This window comes from Protopterus annectens, chromosome 10.part0, assembly GCF_019279795.1.
Source record: "Protopterus annectens isolate FY-2018-M chromosome 10.part0, PAN1.0, whole genome shotgun sequence".
NCBI classification, from domain to species: Eukaryota; Metazoa; Chordata; order Ceratodontiformes; family Protopteridae; genus Protopterus; species Protopterus annectens.
This window is the reverse complement of record NC_056744.1, coordinates 1511351126-1511365155: the sequence shown is the minus strand read 5'-3', so window position 1 is coordinate 1511365155 and position 14030 is coordinate 1511351126. Positions and strand designations below refer to the sequence as shown.

Sequence of the window (14030 nt, the reverse complement as noted above, 5' to 3'; positions counted from 1 at the left end):
AAAGAGAACGGTCAAAAGGAAGGCCAAGATCCATTTGTTCTGTGACACTGGGAATGGTATTCCCTTTGTGATCCAGTAGCAATACTGGAGGAATGGTAGCCACCTTCCTAGCTGTGGATAAGATCATTGCCTTAGTTTTCTTGTGCTTAAGCAGTAGTTTGTTAGAAGAAGCACAGTTACATAGCTGAGCAAAACTGCTTTGTAACTTTTGTAGGTCAGAGTGGTTTGAACTAGATTATAATAGTAGAATATCATTAGTGTACATGATTAAGTTAAGTTTTAAAACATCTAGTGGGAAATCACTGAGAATCAGGAAAAGTAGAACTGGGCCTAGCAGAGATCCCTGGGATACTCCTGGATTAAATGTGTCAATACTGGAAAAAAGAGTCATTACTCTACACTTGGAAGGGTCTATTCTTCAAATAGCTCTGAAATCAATGAATTGTATTCTCACTAAAGTTGATCACTCTTGAGTTTATGTCCATGCTCTGCATCACATAAGATGCTAAAGCTATTCATATGGGTAAGTAGCTGCTTACAGAGCAGTTTTTTAGAAATATCTTTAGGTTGCAGTGAAGAATTTTGTAACATGAGGGTATCAGATGTGCTACTCTTGAATGACAAGCATACTAGAAAATCCTATTTTTTTTTGTTTGTTTTCTTAAGAAGAATTTGAGGGGAAAGCACTGCCTAATGATTTAGATGTAATTGTAATAGTGTCACAATCTACTAAGGAACATTCTTTGACAAAAGTAGTGCATTTAAAGCCAGAGTATGCATGTATATATACACACACACACACACACACACACACACATTATATATATATATATATATATATATATATATATATATATATATATATATATATATATATATATATATATATATATATATATAAAATTGCATAATCAAATATGGAATGCTTCAAAAATTGAAGAAAAAAGAGCGATCGTTCTCTAGCATATTGAAAATGATCAAAAAGTACAAAAACAAAAATAATAATTTTTGCTGGGGTAGGCCCGCAGCACCCACACCCCCCTGTTACTCAAATATACCACCTCTGAGATTGCATAGCAAGCTCTCTGACACTGCTGCAAAGTGATCTCGCACAGAAAGAAGCTGTCAGGCTGAAAAATGAGGAAAAAGAGTGTCCCTTTTTTGAGCATTTGCTCTTAACTCAATAGAGCAGAGTGATCCCTCTAGGTGTTTCTGCAATTACATCTTACTGATGTCTCTAGGTGTCAAGTATTACTTGTCCATATCTACAAAGTATTAAAATATTTCAACTTAAAGCTTACACAATGGGAAACACAACTGCATTGATATTTGATATATTTCTAGTGCAGGTAAAGAGCTATTAATTGCTGTTTGTACAATATTTATTTATATTGTCATAAATTTCATGATTTTCTAAATATCTTGACAACCAAGTAGGACAGACAGACCTGCTTAGCCTTCCATGAAAACTCACAGCTGGAGAAACAAAATGCTGCTGACGGTATATGAATAACTTGAGTGGTTCTGAGTATTATAAGTTGTTTACAAAATATTACAGACTTAACAGTCACTGCAGGTACTGTAACTTATAAGATCCAGTTAAGACCTAGAACCTATTGAGTACTACCACTATAAAAATAGCCTTGTTTTGAAGAATTTGTCATTTACACTTCTTTAGTAACCCCTATGGTTCCAGAGAGATGAACATTTGTTTGAAATGTGAGGACATAATTTGATTATATCAAAAAGCTTAAGCACAGTGCAGACTTCCAGAACTTCATTGGTAGGCCAATATTTGGAAGCTCACGATTGCAAAATATAACCAGACTACCTCATTTAAAATGTGACAGTACGTTGAATACAGACAGTATTCATGTGGAAAATGTCTGGCATTCTTGGTGTCTTTTATGACCCTAATGACCTGTGTAACTGCTGACCTTGATGTAGGCATGCAGACTGTATTCCTCCATACTAATAGCCTATTGATTCTCATTTTTGGGGTGCCATAACTTGCACTCTGACATGTGGACATGTCGATATTTAGTTGCAAGGATATCACTCCCCACCCTGGGATATGACTGCTGTGTGTTGCCATGTAACATGTGTCAAATGCCAAACCAGAGGGAATACAGTGCTTCATATAGTCTCTCAGCATGCATGTCTGTTTCTGGAGAAGTGCCCTTCCAAACCTTTGGTTCTTGGGAGTGCTAGTGTCTGTGCCTCAGTGTCATCTTTCTGGGTAGCCAGGGTTGCCATTACTGGCCGGTTTCTCTACACAGTCATTCAAAAAGACTGGAAAGTGCAAGTCTCACAAGTCCAGTTGTTGCTCAGAGGTAAAGATTTATATAGGTTGATAAAATAGTATTGAAAAGCGTTTTGCTTTATATTCATGGAACAATGTGTTGTGTTTAGTTTCGACAGGAACACTTGGATAAGTTGTACATGTATGCAAAACACCTGTACGAATGTGGCTTATATGATGATGCTGCAGAATGGCTCAACGTTTTTCTAACACTGGTAAGTAGTCCATACTTACATCATTTTACAGCAGGAATTATCAGTATACTACAAGTTTTTTTCACAGCAGGAATGAATCATGTAACCTTCATTATAGATTCATGTATATGATCGTTCTGTCAGATCAGTGGAGAGGATTTAGGTGTTCAGTTGTTGATGAGATCATTGTTAACGAACTTTAGCCTGTAATCATGTGTTTGATCTCCTCAGTCCCCATTCACTTTCTGTGAGGTTATGAAAAAGCTGCTTAAAATATGCAACTTTTCCTAGTAAGTTTTCAAAGTTAGTAAATTAAATTTGTAGAAACAGGTAAATAAAATATTGATTGAATATGTCTTTTTACATATAGCAGACATCTTTTATTTCACAAGCCCTGATATGGAATTAAAATGTAATTAATTTTCTGTTTTTTTATTTTTGGGAATGGAGGCTATCTAGAGAAGCTGGATAGCTAGATGAGCTTTAATTTTACTGTGCACAGCATGTCTGTACCAGCTATAGGCTGCTTATACATAGCACACGCATAGTATGTGCAAAGTGTTTATAATAGCATACAGTCGATGCCTGGTAAAAGGGGAATATCAAGTATAGGGCATTGTAATTGATAACAAGTAACTATTTCATGCCTTGGTCATTTCTATATAGCCTTTGTTTACCTCTACTAATGTAAATCTCAGTTTTCTTTATCAAACATCTGTGGTCCTTTGAGGTGACCCTGGCCCTGTTTTCTGCAGGTTTGTTGAAGGTGCTGTCTTGGTAATTCTGGGGCTTCTTTCCCTTCTTTCTGCCAGTCTTATTCCAGGCCTCTGAACATTTGTTTCCCCACAGGTTTTCGTAACATGCAGGGCAAACAGCCCAACATTTGTGTACCTGTGTATATTCAAAACTTCCAGACACACTCTGTCTGTAGTTCGAGCAAGTGTTGGCCAATCAAAGGAGGTAGAGGTGTGCAGCACAATGAAAGTAAAACCACTGCAGCATAGCATTGAAGATGTTTTGCTTCATAGTTGGAGACCTAGGTTTAAATACTGTCCGCTCATACTTCAAATGCAGTGTAAGGCACTTAACTCTTTTGTATTCCCTGGTTCCCCTCTAGAAAATGAACACCTCGGTTGAACCTATCTGGCATAATTGTTTCATGTTTTGAAAACATAGAAAATAACAAAAACTGCCCTCATATATAGAGTCCTCTACAGTGCACTAACTGCTGAGATTTACTCTCCTGAAATCTTCAAGTTATTTTTCTGCTGTTCATTTTCCAGGCTCAAGCACACCCACATCACCTGCTAATAACACCACAGTTGCACACCAAACTAGGAGAGCAAGCCTGGCCCCTGTGCCTGCCAAATATCGTATCTCACTCACATAGTTAAGTCAGTCTTGAGTTTCTTCTTACAAAAGTTCTGACATTCAATGTCTGGAAAACAGAGGCCATCTAAGTATATGTGTGGCCACAGTTTCAGAAGCCATGACCTGTACTGTTTATGCTGTCGGGGAGGGGAATCACCATTTCAGGCACTGCTATAAATGACAGCTTTTTAATGTAGGCATGCAAAGATGCAGAAAGGAACAGATTCTGGCCTAAGTTGTACCTCAGCAGATGGTGACTGTTGTGAGTACCCTGGGAAGAGTTTGGTAGGTGGGTCATTCACAGGGTTCCAGGCTATCACCTGTTGCACCATAACAAGGTAAACCACAAAGACAGCAGACATTAATTACATCCCCCAATCTTTGTTTGTCCCACTGATGGCCAGCATATTTTACTATCTCAACCTTCAGATAGCAAGAGTCGGACTTTTGTCCATTGTCTGCTTTGGTTGATGACAAGAACTCCAAAAAAAGGTGCATCCTGGTTATTATCTAGAAGACGTACCTTGGGGTATCAACATTATCTATTTAACTGACTGATCTGAGCATAATTATAACCAGCCTGTAACTGGGAAGTGGTCCTTACTGTTCTCAATAGTGTGTTTGATTTTAACACTGATGACAGATATCACTTCTCTCCTTGGTCTCCCCTAGATGCAGCAAAGTTCAATGGCTGAGACTGAAAAGGATCCATCGGGGCCTCCTGTGCAAACAGGACTTACAATACATGATAAAAATTAAATGTCTGAATATTGTTTTTCTGATGGAACTTGTCCCTGCTGGTGCAGAAGCATATCCTTAGCTTAGGCTGCTTATTTTACCAGGCTCCACGCAGGTGTTTCCATTCAGCATGCTGCCTTCAGTGGGCACATTGTTTAGATGCCAGTATCCCAGGCTTCCTGTCAGCAGAACAAAGATGCATTATGTCGAATGCGCCTTTGTCGAACTGTAAATGACAAAAGCAAAAATAAGGCTTTTAAGTAATTCTTTCCCTGGGAAAGAAGTTGCTTGGCTGCGTCCATCATTTTGCCATTTTCGGCACTGTAGTGCGATCTCAGAGTTGGTATATTTAAGTGGGGGGGGGGGGGTATAGTGTTTAGTGTGGGTTTTTTTTTTTTTTTTTTTCGAACAGCAAATTTTTTCCCTGGAAAAAAATTGCTGTTCTGGTTGTTTGCTCTTTTTTCTTTTTGTTCTTTTGTGGTCGATATAACAGTGTTCACTCTTTTGAGCATTCGTTGTTATAACATAGACCCGTATCCCATTGCATGCCCTCTATTACTCCTTCAATTGTGAACATGTTCAACAAACAAAAGCCCATGCAGCTCGGAGTTAAAAGTAAGGAAGGGCCTTCTGTGTTCTGGAAAAATGACTTGGAGGACAAATAGACTTATTTCTGCAATTACATCTTTCTGATATCTCTAGGTGTCAAGTATTACTTGTCCATATCTACAAAGTATTAAAATATTTCAACTTAAAGCTTACACAATGGCAAACACAACTGCATTGATATTTGATATCTATCTAGTGCAGGTAAAGAGCTATTAATTGCTGTTTGTACAATATTTATTTATATTGTCATAAATTTCATGATTTTCTAAATATCTTGACAACCAAGTAGGGCAGACAGACCTGCTTAGCCTTCCATGAAAACTCTCAGCTGGATGAACAAAATGTTGCTGACTATATCTGTATAACACGAGTGGTTCTGAGTATTATAAGTGGTTTACAAAATATTACAGACTTAACAGTTACTGCATTTACTGTAACTTATAAGATCCAGTTAAGACCTAGAACCTATTGAGTACTACCACTATAAAAATAGCCTTGTTTTGAAGAATTTGTCATTTACACTTCTTTAGTAACCCCTATGGTTCCAGAGAGATGAACATTTGTTTGAAATGTGAGGGCATAATTTGATTATATCAAAAAGCTTAAGCACAGTGCAGACTTCCAGAACTTCATTGGTAGGCCAATATTTGGAAGCTCACGATTGCAAAATATACCAGATACCTCATTTAAAATGTGACAGTACACTGAATACAGACAGTATTCATGTGGAAAATGTCTGGCATTCTTGGTGTCTTTTATGACCCTACTGACCTGTGTAACTGCTGACCTTGATGCAGGCATGCAGACTGTATTCCTCCATACTAATAGCCTATTGATTCTCATTTTTGGGGTGCCATAACTTGCACTTTGACATGTGGACATGCCGATATTTAGTTGCAAGGATATCACTCCCCACCCTGGATATGACTGCTGTGTGTTGCCATGTAACATGTGCCAAATGCCAAACCAGAGGGAATACAGTGCTTCATATAGTCTCTCAGCATGCATGTCTGTTTCTGGAGAAGTGCCCTTCCAAACCTTTGGTTCTTGGGAGTGCTAGTGTCTGTTTCTCAGTGTCATCTTTCTGGGTAGCCAGGGTTACCATTACTGGCCGGTTTCTCTACACAGTCATTCAAAAAGACTGGAAAGTGCAAGTCTCACAAGTCCAGTTGTTGCTCAGAGGTAAAGATTTATATAGGTTGATAAAATAGTATTGAAAAGTGTTTTTCTTTATATTAATGGAACAATGTGTTGCGTTTAGTTTCGACAGGAACACTTGGATAAGTTGTACATGTATGCAAAGCACCTGTACGAATGTGGCTTATATGATGATGCTGCAGAATGGCTCAATGTTTTTCTAACACTGGTAAGTAGTCCATACTTACATCATTTTACAGCAGGAATTATCAGTATACTACAAGTTTTTTCACAGCAGGAATGAATCATGTAACCTTCATTATAGATTCATGTATATGATCGTTCTGTCAGATCAGTGGAGAGGATTTAGGTGTTCAGTTGTTGATGAGATCATTGTTAACGAACTTTAGCCTGTAATCATGTGTTTGATTTCCTCAGTCCCCATTCACTTTCTGTGAGGTTATGAAAAAGCTGCTTAAAATATGCAACTTTTCCTAGTAAGTTTTCAAAGTTAGTAAATTAAATTTGTACAAACAGGTAAATAAAATATTGATTGAATATGTCTTTTTACATATAGCAGACATCTTTTATTTCACAAGCCCTGATATGGAATTAAAATTTAATTAATTTTCTGGGTTGTTTTATTTTTGGGAATGGAGGCTATCTAGAGAAGCTGGATAGCTAGATGAGCTTTCATTTCACTGTGCACAGCATGTCTGTACCAGCTATAGGCTGCTTATACATAGCACACGCATAGTATGTGCAAAGTGTTTATAATAGCATACAGTCAATGCCTGGTAAAAGGGGAATATCAAGTATAGGGCATTGTAATTGATAATGAGTAACTATTTCATGCCTTGGCCATTTCTATATAGCCTTTGTTTACCTCTACTAGTGTAAATCTCAGTTTTCTTTATCAAACATCTGTGGTCCTTTGAGGTGACCCTGGCCCTGTTTTCTGCAGGTTTGTTGAAGGTGCTGTCTTGGTAATTCTGGGGCTTCTTTCCCTTCTCTCTGCCAGTCTTATTCCAGGCCTCTGAACATTTGTTTCCCCACAGGTTTTCGTAACATGCAGGGTGAACAGCCCAACATTTGGGTACCTGTGTATATTCAAAACTTCCAGACACACTCTGTAGTTCGAGCAAGTGTTGGCCAATTAAAGGCGGTAGAGGTGTGCAGCACAATGAAAGTAGAACCATGGCAGCATAGCACTGAAGATGTTTTGCTTCATAGTCAGAGACCTAGGTTTGAATACTGTCCACTCATACTTCAAATGCAGTGTAAGGCATTTAACTCTTTTGTATTCCCTGGTTCCCCTATAGAAAATGAACACCTCAGTTGAACCTATGCGGCATAATTGTTTCATGTTTTGAAAACATGGAAAATAACAAAAAAGCCCTCATATAAAAAGTGTCCTCTATAGTGCACTAACTACTGCGATTTACTCTCCTGAAATCTTCAAGTTATTTTTCTGCTGTTCATTTTCCAGGCTCAAGCACACCCACATCATTTACTAATAACACCACAATTGCACACCAAACTAGGAGAGTAAGCCTGGCCCCTGTGCCTGCCAAATATCTTAGCTCACTCTCATAGTTAAGTCAGTCTTGAGTTTCTTCTTACAAAAGTTCTGACATTCAATGCCTGGAAAACAGAGGCCATCTAAGTATATGTGTGGCCACAGTTTCAGAAGCCAAGACCTGCACTGTTTATGCTGTCGTGGAGGGGGAATCACCATTTCAGGCACTGCTATAAATGACAGCCTTTTAATGTAGGCATGCAAAGATGCAGAAAGGAGCAGATTTTGGCCTAAGTTGTACCTCAGCAGATGGTGACTGTTGTGAGTACCCTGGGAAGAGTTTGGTAGGTGGGTCCTTCACAGGGTTCCAGGCTATCACCTGTTGCACCATAACAAGGTAAACCACAAAGACAGCAGACATTAATTACATCTCCCAGTCTTTATTTGTCCGACTGATGGCCGCACATTTTACTATCTCATCCTTCAGATAGCAAGAGTCGGGCTTTTGTCCATTTATTGCTTTGGTTGATGACAAGAAGTCCATAAAAAGGTGCATCCTGGTTATTATCTAGAAGACGTATCTTGGGGTATCAACATTATCTATTTAATTGACTGATCTGAGCATAGTTATGACCAGCCTGCAACTAGGAAGTGGTCCTTACAGTTCTCAATGGAGTGTTTAATTTTAACACTGATGACAGATATCACTTCTCTCCCAGGTCTCCCCTAGATGCAGCAAATTTAAATGGCTGAGACTGAAAAGGATCCACCAGGGCCTCCTGTGCAAACATGATTTACCATACATGATAAGAATAAAATGTCAGAATATTGTAGATCTGATGGGACTTGTCGCTGCTGGTGCAGAAGCACATCCCTAGCTTAGGCCGCTTATTTTACCAGGCTCCACGCAGGCATTTCCATTCAGCATGCTGCCTTCAGTGGGTGCATTGTTTAGATGCCAGTATCCCATCACATGCCCTCTATTACTCCTTCAGTTGTGAACATGTTCAACAAACAAAGGCCATGCAGCTCAGAGTTAAAAGTAAGGAAGGGCATCTAGCACCCTCTGTTTTCTGGAAAAATGACTTGGAGGACAAACAGACTTATTTCTTGGAAAAATGAGCACATTGAGTCCTTCATTGTCTTCATCTTCTCCCTGGATAACTCATCCTTTGGAAAAAAAAAACATTAGATTGATAAAGTCCAATGTAGAATGGCTTGTGGCACATTTACATTCCCCCAGAAACATCTAAATGATATATAGAAGATAATAAAATAAATCTGCCAATCCAGGTTTTATGACATGTATTCTGAATGAACTACAAAGTAATCAGTTGAGCAGTACAACTGTGTAACCACAGAGTAAACACAGGAACATCTGTAGCTTAGAAGAAGCTCTGATGTCATACTTCACCACAGGAACTGGCTGCTTTGACAAGTGATATCATCTGGACAAACTGGGCTTGTTTAGAATAAGTCACATGACACTGATAAGAAAAGTTAATTTTTTTCTTTTCATCTTGAACACCCACTGAGCAATACTGTAACTGGGTGAGCAGAAGGACTATGGGTGGGATTTTTTTTAAAGCTACAGTGCAACTAAGGTTCAGATAATTGTGGTCTGGGGGTCTTTGTTTTCTTTACAGATATTTTTTGTACATCACGTATAAAAGGGCATCTATAAACAACTTCTATCCAAAACTCTAATAAGAATTTGCTCTCCAAAATTCAGTAGAGATTTTAGTCTGGCTACAGCATAGTCAGCCTTGTTATCATTCTTAAGTACAACTAATACCAAACATAATAAGGGAGAAACTGGAGCATCAGTACTCTTGGACTTGTCCAAAACATTCAGTACCGTATCAGACCAATTACTCTTAGATAGACTCTCTGACCTAGGCTTACATGTAACACAATGAACTGGTTTCAAAGCATTTACTACTGTAGCACACCAATTACTCCCAGATAGACTCTTTGACCTAGGCTTACAGTGTAACACAACAAACTGGTTCTAAAACATTCATAACTGTATCACACCAATTACTCCTAGATAGACTCGCTGATCTAGGCTTACACTATTACCCAGTAAACTGGTTCAACAGTTCCCTTAATCAAAGAACCCAAAGCATCCATTCCTCATACCTCTCAACTGTCCAGATTTTTGCAGAATGTCCAGATTTTGGTCTGTTCCTCATAAAAGTTGTGGTTTTCTGGCAAATCACTGGGATGATCTGAGGACTGTAGTTACTAAATAATGACATACATTTGAGCTTCAGACTTGCAATCCTTCAGAAAATGTATGTTAACACAAACCCTGTTACTCTAGCAACTTTCTAAGTTTATAAGAGCAATAGATAAACTATGTCCCTATTTTTGGGCCTTTGTTCCCCCATTTTGTTGGGCTTTGTCTAGATTTCTTGCACTAAGAGGTTGAGAGGTATGATCCATTGGCAAGACACATGTTCTTCTTACCAATGCATTACTGGAGGATGGCTTCACAGATCCATACTAGGCCCCTTTTTATTCAATGTATTCATAAATCAATGCATATAGTCACGATTATGTTACATGTAGTCCAATATGCAGATAATTCTACATTAATATGCACTGAACCTTCAATATTACAACTGCAGACTGTGACACAAACATTCTCTACTACCATGCAAAAGTGGCTCAACTAAACTAATCTTCTTTGCACATATTTCACTGTTAGGCACTGTTTAGGGCCCAACAAACTGGGGAAGAGCATCACAACACCATAGTATAGTAGCTCACAACACCCTGCATAAGCCAAAAAAAATGTGTCACCATAAAGTCAAGGATGCGTTTAACCTTAAACTTCTCCTAGATCTAAAGAATTACATAGGTATCATTTGGAATTGTCTATGCTGAATAACCAAATAGATAAGTAAAACAGACCCTCTTTATTTTACATTTGTTTACTGGAAAAGTCTGACTTGAAACGAGACAATTTTCAGCAGAGGCCCAGGGAGAAACACTCCAGATGCATGTCTTTGTAATGTGGGAGGAGACCCACACAAACACAGGGAGGACATGCAGACTCCACACAGAAGGCACCCTAGCTTAGAATCGAACCGGAGAACCTCTTGCTGTGAGGCAACAATGCAAACTGCTGCACCACTGCGCTGTCCTGCAAAAGGACACACTACATTGGCTAGGAACTGAACCCAAGACTCCCACATGGGAGGCAAGAATTCTACCACCAAACCAGCAATGCAAACATATGATACCTTTCTAAACATCTTAAAGCTCCTTCTGATTCTAAGTAACAGCAGACAAGAATTAACCAAAATGTTACAACTAAAACAAAATTAGCAAAGTCTTGTCTAGCTACTTTCCATCCAGATTTCCTTTAGACTTCCTGCCATGCCTGATTATTCATTTTAAAACTCAGTACTTCTTTCCTTCTTTCCTGGATCACTTTCACTTCCATTTAAACATATTTCCTTTGAGACTTCCTTGTACATTTAAGTCTTCCTTTCTCATACATCTCTATCCACTTCCTTTCAGACTTCCTTCCATACCTCATTCCTCATTTCTACAATTTTAGTACTTAACTTCCAGCTCCTACATTGTTTTCCAATTCTATGTAAACTACTTTATCAAAAAGCAGACCTTACTTACAGTACAAATGCAGTTCACATTTGCTAGTGTTCAAATACAGGACAGTTCATGACTTAGCTAACTGCACCACAGATTTTTGCATTGTATCCCCCTAAACAACTCACTCTTATTTATATACAGAGTCCAACACGGCATCACTTATCTGTAGAAACTACTTTGCTCTGTTTTACAATATTATATAAATGCTACCATACTCTAACACATTCTCATGTATTGAAAATATTCTTTATAGAAATATAACGCATGCTTTTCTCAGTCATATGCACATATGTACATCTTGTACTATTGACGAGTATGCCATGCTTTATTTACAGTTCCTCTGTTTTTGCATGATGTATGTATATACTGTGGAATCTATTATGTTTCATGCTATATACTGTGGTGTTAATCTGTCTCATGCTGTGTTCATTATGTGCACTTTGTCTGATTGTTTGTGTTGATGTGGGAAATGTCTTTGTTGAGGAGCTCTGCCACTGGTCTTCCACTGAAAAGATGCAGTACCCAAGTGGACAATGTCAGCAAACAAACACAAAATAAATAGTGTGTCTTGTATCATTTCACCTACTTCACTGCTAAGTTTTGTTCTAGGAAGCCAGATGAATTCTTGTAGGGTAAATTTTCAGCTTATATTTATTTGTAAATTCAAATTAAGCATGAGATTTGAAGGACTCCTCTTTGCATTTATTCAGTTTTGTTTTCTGCTCAAGTGCTTTAATGCATTTTTGTTTTATTTCCAAACAGAATCCACTTACTAGCAAGGATGATTTGAGTTCTCTATGGGGAAAACTTGCAGCAGAAATCCTAACAAAGAATTGGGAATTTGCTATGGAAGATCTGAGAAGCCTGAAGAAGGCTATTGATAATAAAGTAAGAGAATGTTAAAGTATGTTACTCCACTGCTGAGCACAGGAGTGTTTTATTCTTCCTTTTTTCTTTTTGTTTTGGTTCATTCAGCATTTCAAAGGTTTATATAGAAACACATAGGATGAAACTAACAAATTCTGGATCCTGTCACAACGTAGCAGTTGCTATCACATACTATAAATGCTTATCTACACCACCACCACTTTACTGCTATGTCTCACTAACACTGGGTCCAGGACGCTTTACAAAAAAATGATGGATCATAGTTAGACAGTAAATGCTAAATCAATCCTTTGCTATGAATTTTTTTCTGTTCTGCTTAAGCAAACTAAGGCTAGCTCCAGAATAAACAGCATACTGCTGGATGTTACCTCTAGTCTCCAAATATGGGTTTTATCTTAACTAACCCCCAAGGAATGGATGTAATTTTTCAGGCTATCATATTTGCATTAATTTATTTTGGTGTAATGCTTATAATTTCTAACAACTGGATGTCTTGTGCTCTACTCACAGTATATCAACATGACACAACATTCTATTAGGCTGAAGGCACGACTGATCCACTGGTCTCTGTTTGTGTTTTTTAACCATCCAGAAGGCAGAGATAACATCATCAATAACTTTCTCTACCAACCAGAGTAAGTGATTTAAAGTTTCCATGTTTCAACAATATTTTCACATTGTCACTCATTGTTTATTTGTTGTATAAAGGATCCATTGACAGTCATAGAGGAAGTGTGTGTGCATTATTTGCAGTACTGTAGCTAGACAGGGAGAAGGATACAGATGCCACAGGCACAAACTGCCACGGGGCATGATCGGCAACTCATATGAGCTGTTGACTGGGGATGACTGCAGTAATGGTAGTCATTTAAGCAGTTTAGTTGTAAGTGCTTGTTTGCAAATGGGACCTTTCAGCCATCAAGGGGCTTTTTGTTCTAGTTCTCATCTTCTACTTTACAGGACAATTTTTTGGTGCTTAGCTTCAGGATGAGGGGGATGTTACTCTGAAGATTGCCCGGTGGGGTGCTAATGACTTACTACAGCTCTGATTATTTATGCCTGAAGTGAATTACATTAAGGTCAGCTGTATTTTAGATATAATTTATTTTCCAGAAATATTCATAATTCATTGTTAAGATATAGTTGTTTTGGGCCACCAGGGTGAGATGTCATAAGACAGGAGTGGTAACTTTCTTTAGGAAATAAAACATAAATGTATGTGAAATCAGAGAGAATTCTTCTGGAAAATGCATGGATTTATTTAGATATGAGCAATATTATATACTGGGGATTAGAATTTGTAATTCATGTAAAGATCATCTGAGCTATTGTTATGTATCAAAGTTTTGGGTGTGCAATGTTAGTAGCTCTTTAAATAAATCTTATCCAGGTAACTCCATTTACAGTTTGAACTAAAAGGGAAAACAATGGTAGGAACTTTACTTCATCCCTTAAAGATTCCATAACAGCAATATTACATTGCCGTTTTAGATAATGTGTGTATAATAAAGTTTTTCAAAAGTTGAACATCATGTAGAAAATGCATTCTGATCTCAGGGGGTTAGGCTGTAATGATGCACGAGGAGCATATTTACACATTTATTTTCTGTAATGATGAGACAGGTAATTTAAGATATCGCTGAAATGA

The 14030-nt window shown here is 38.0% G+C and overlaps 1 protein-coding gene across 1 annotated transcript in view; it reads left to right on the top strand.

The window, feature by feature from the left end:
* Positions 1-2442: 2442 nt before the first annotated feature.
* Positions 2443-14030, top strand: part of LOC122814322 (eukaryotic translation initiation factor 3 subunit E-like) — a 50520-nt gene continuing 38932 nt past the window's right edge. The window contains exons 1-4 of the mRNA XM_044086907.1: positions 2443-2517; positions 6476-6580; positions 12257-12382; positions 12893-13017. Of these exons, the coding sequence (XP_043942842.1) occupies positions 2443-2517; positions 6476-6580; positions 12257-12382; positions 12893-13017 (431 nt within the window). The remainder of the gene's footprint in view (positions 2518-6475; positions 6581-12256; positions 12383-12892; positions 13018-14030) is intronic.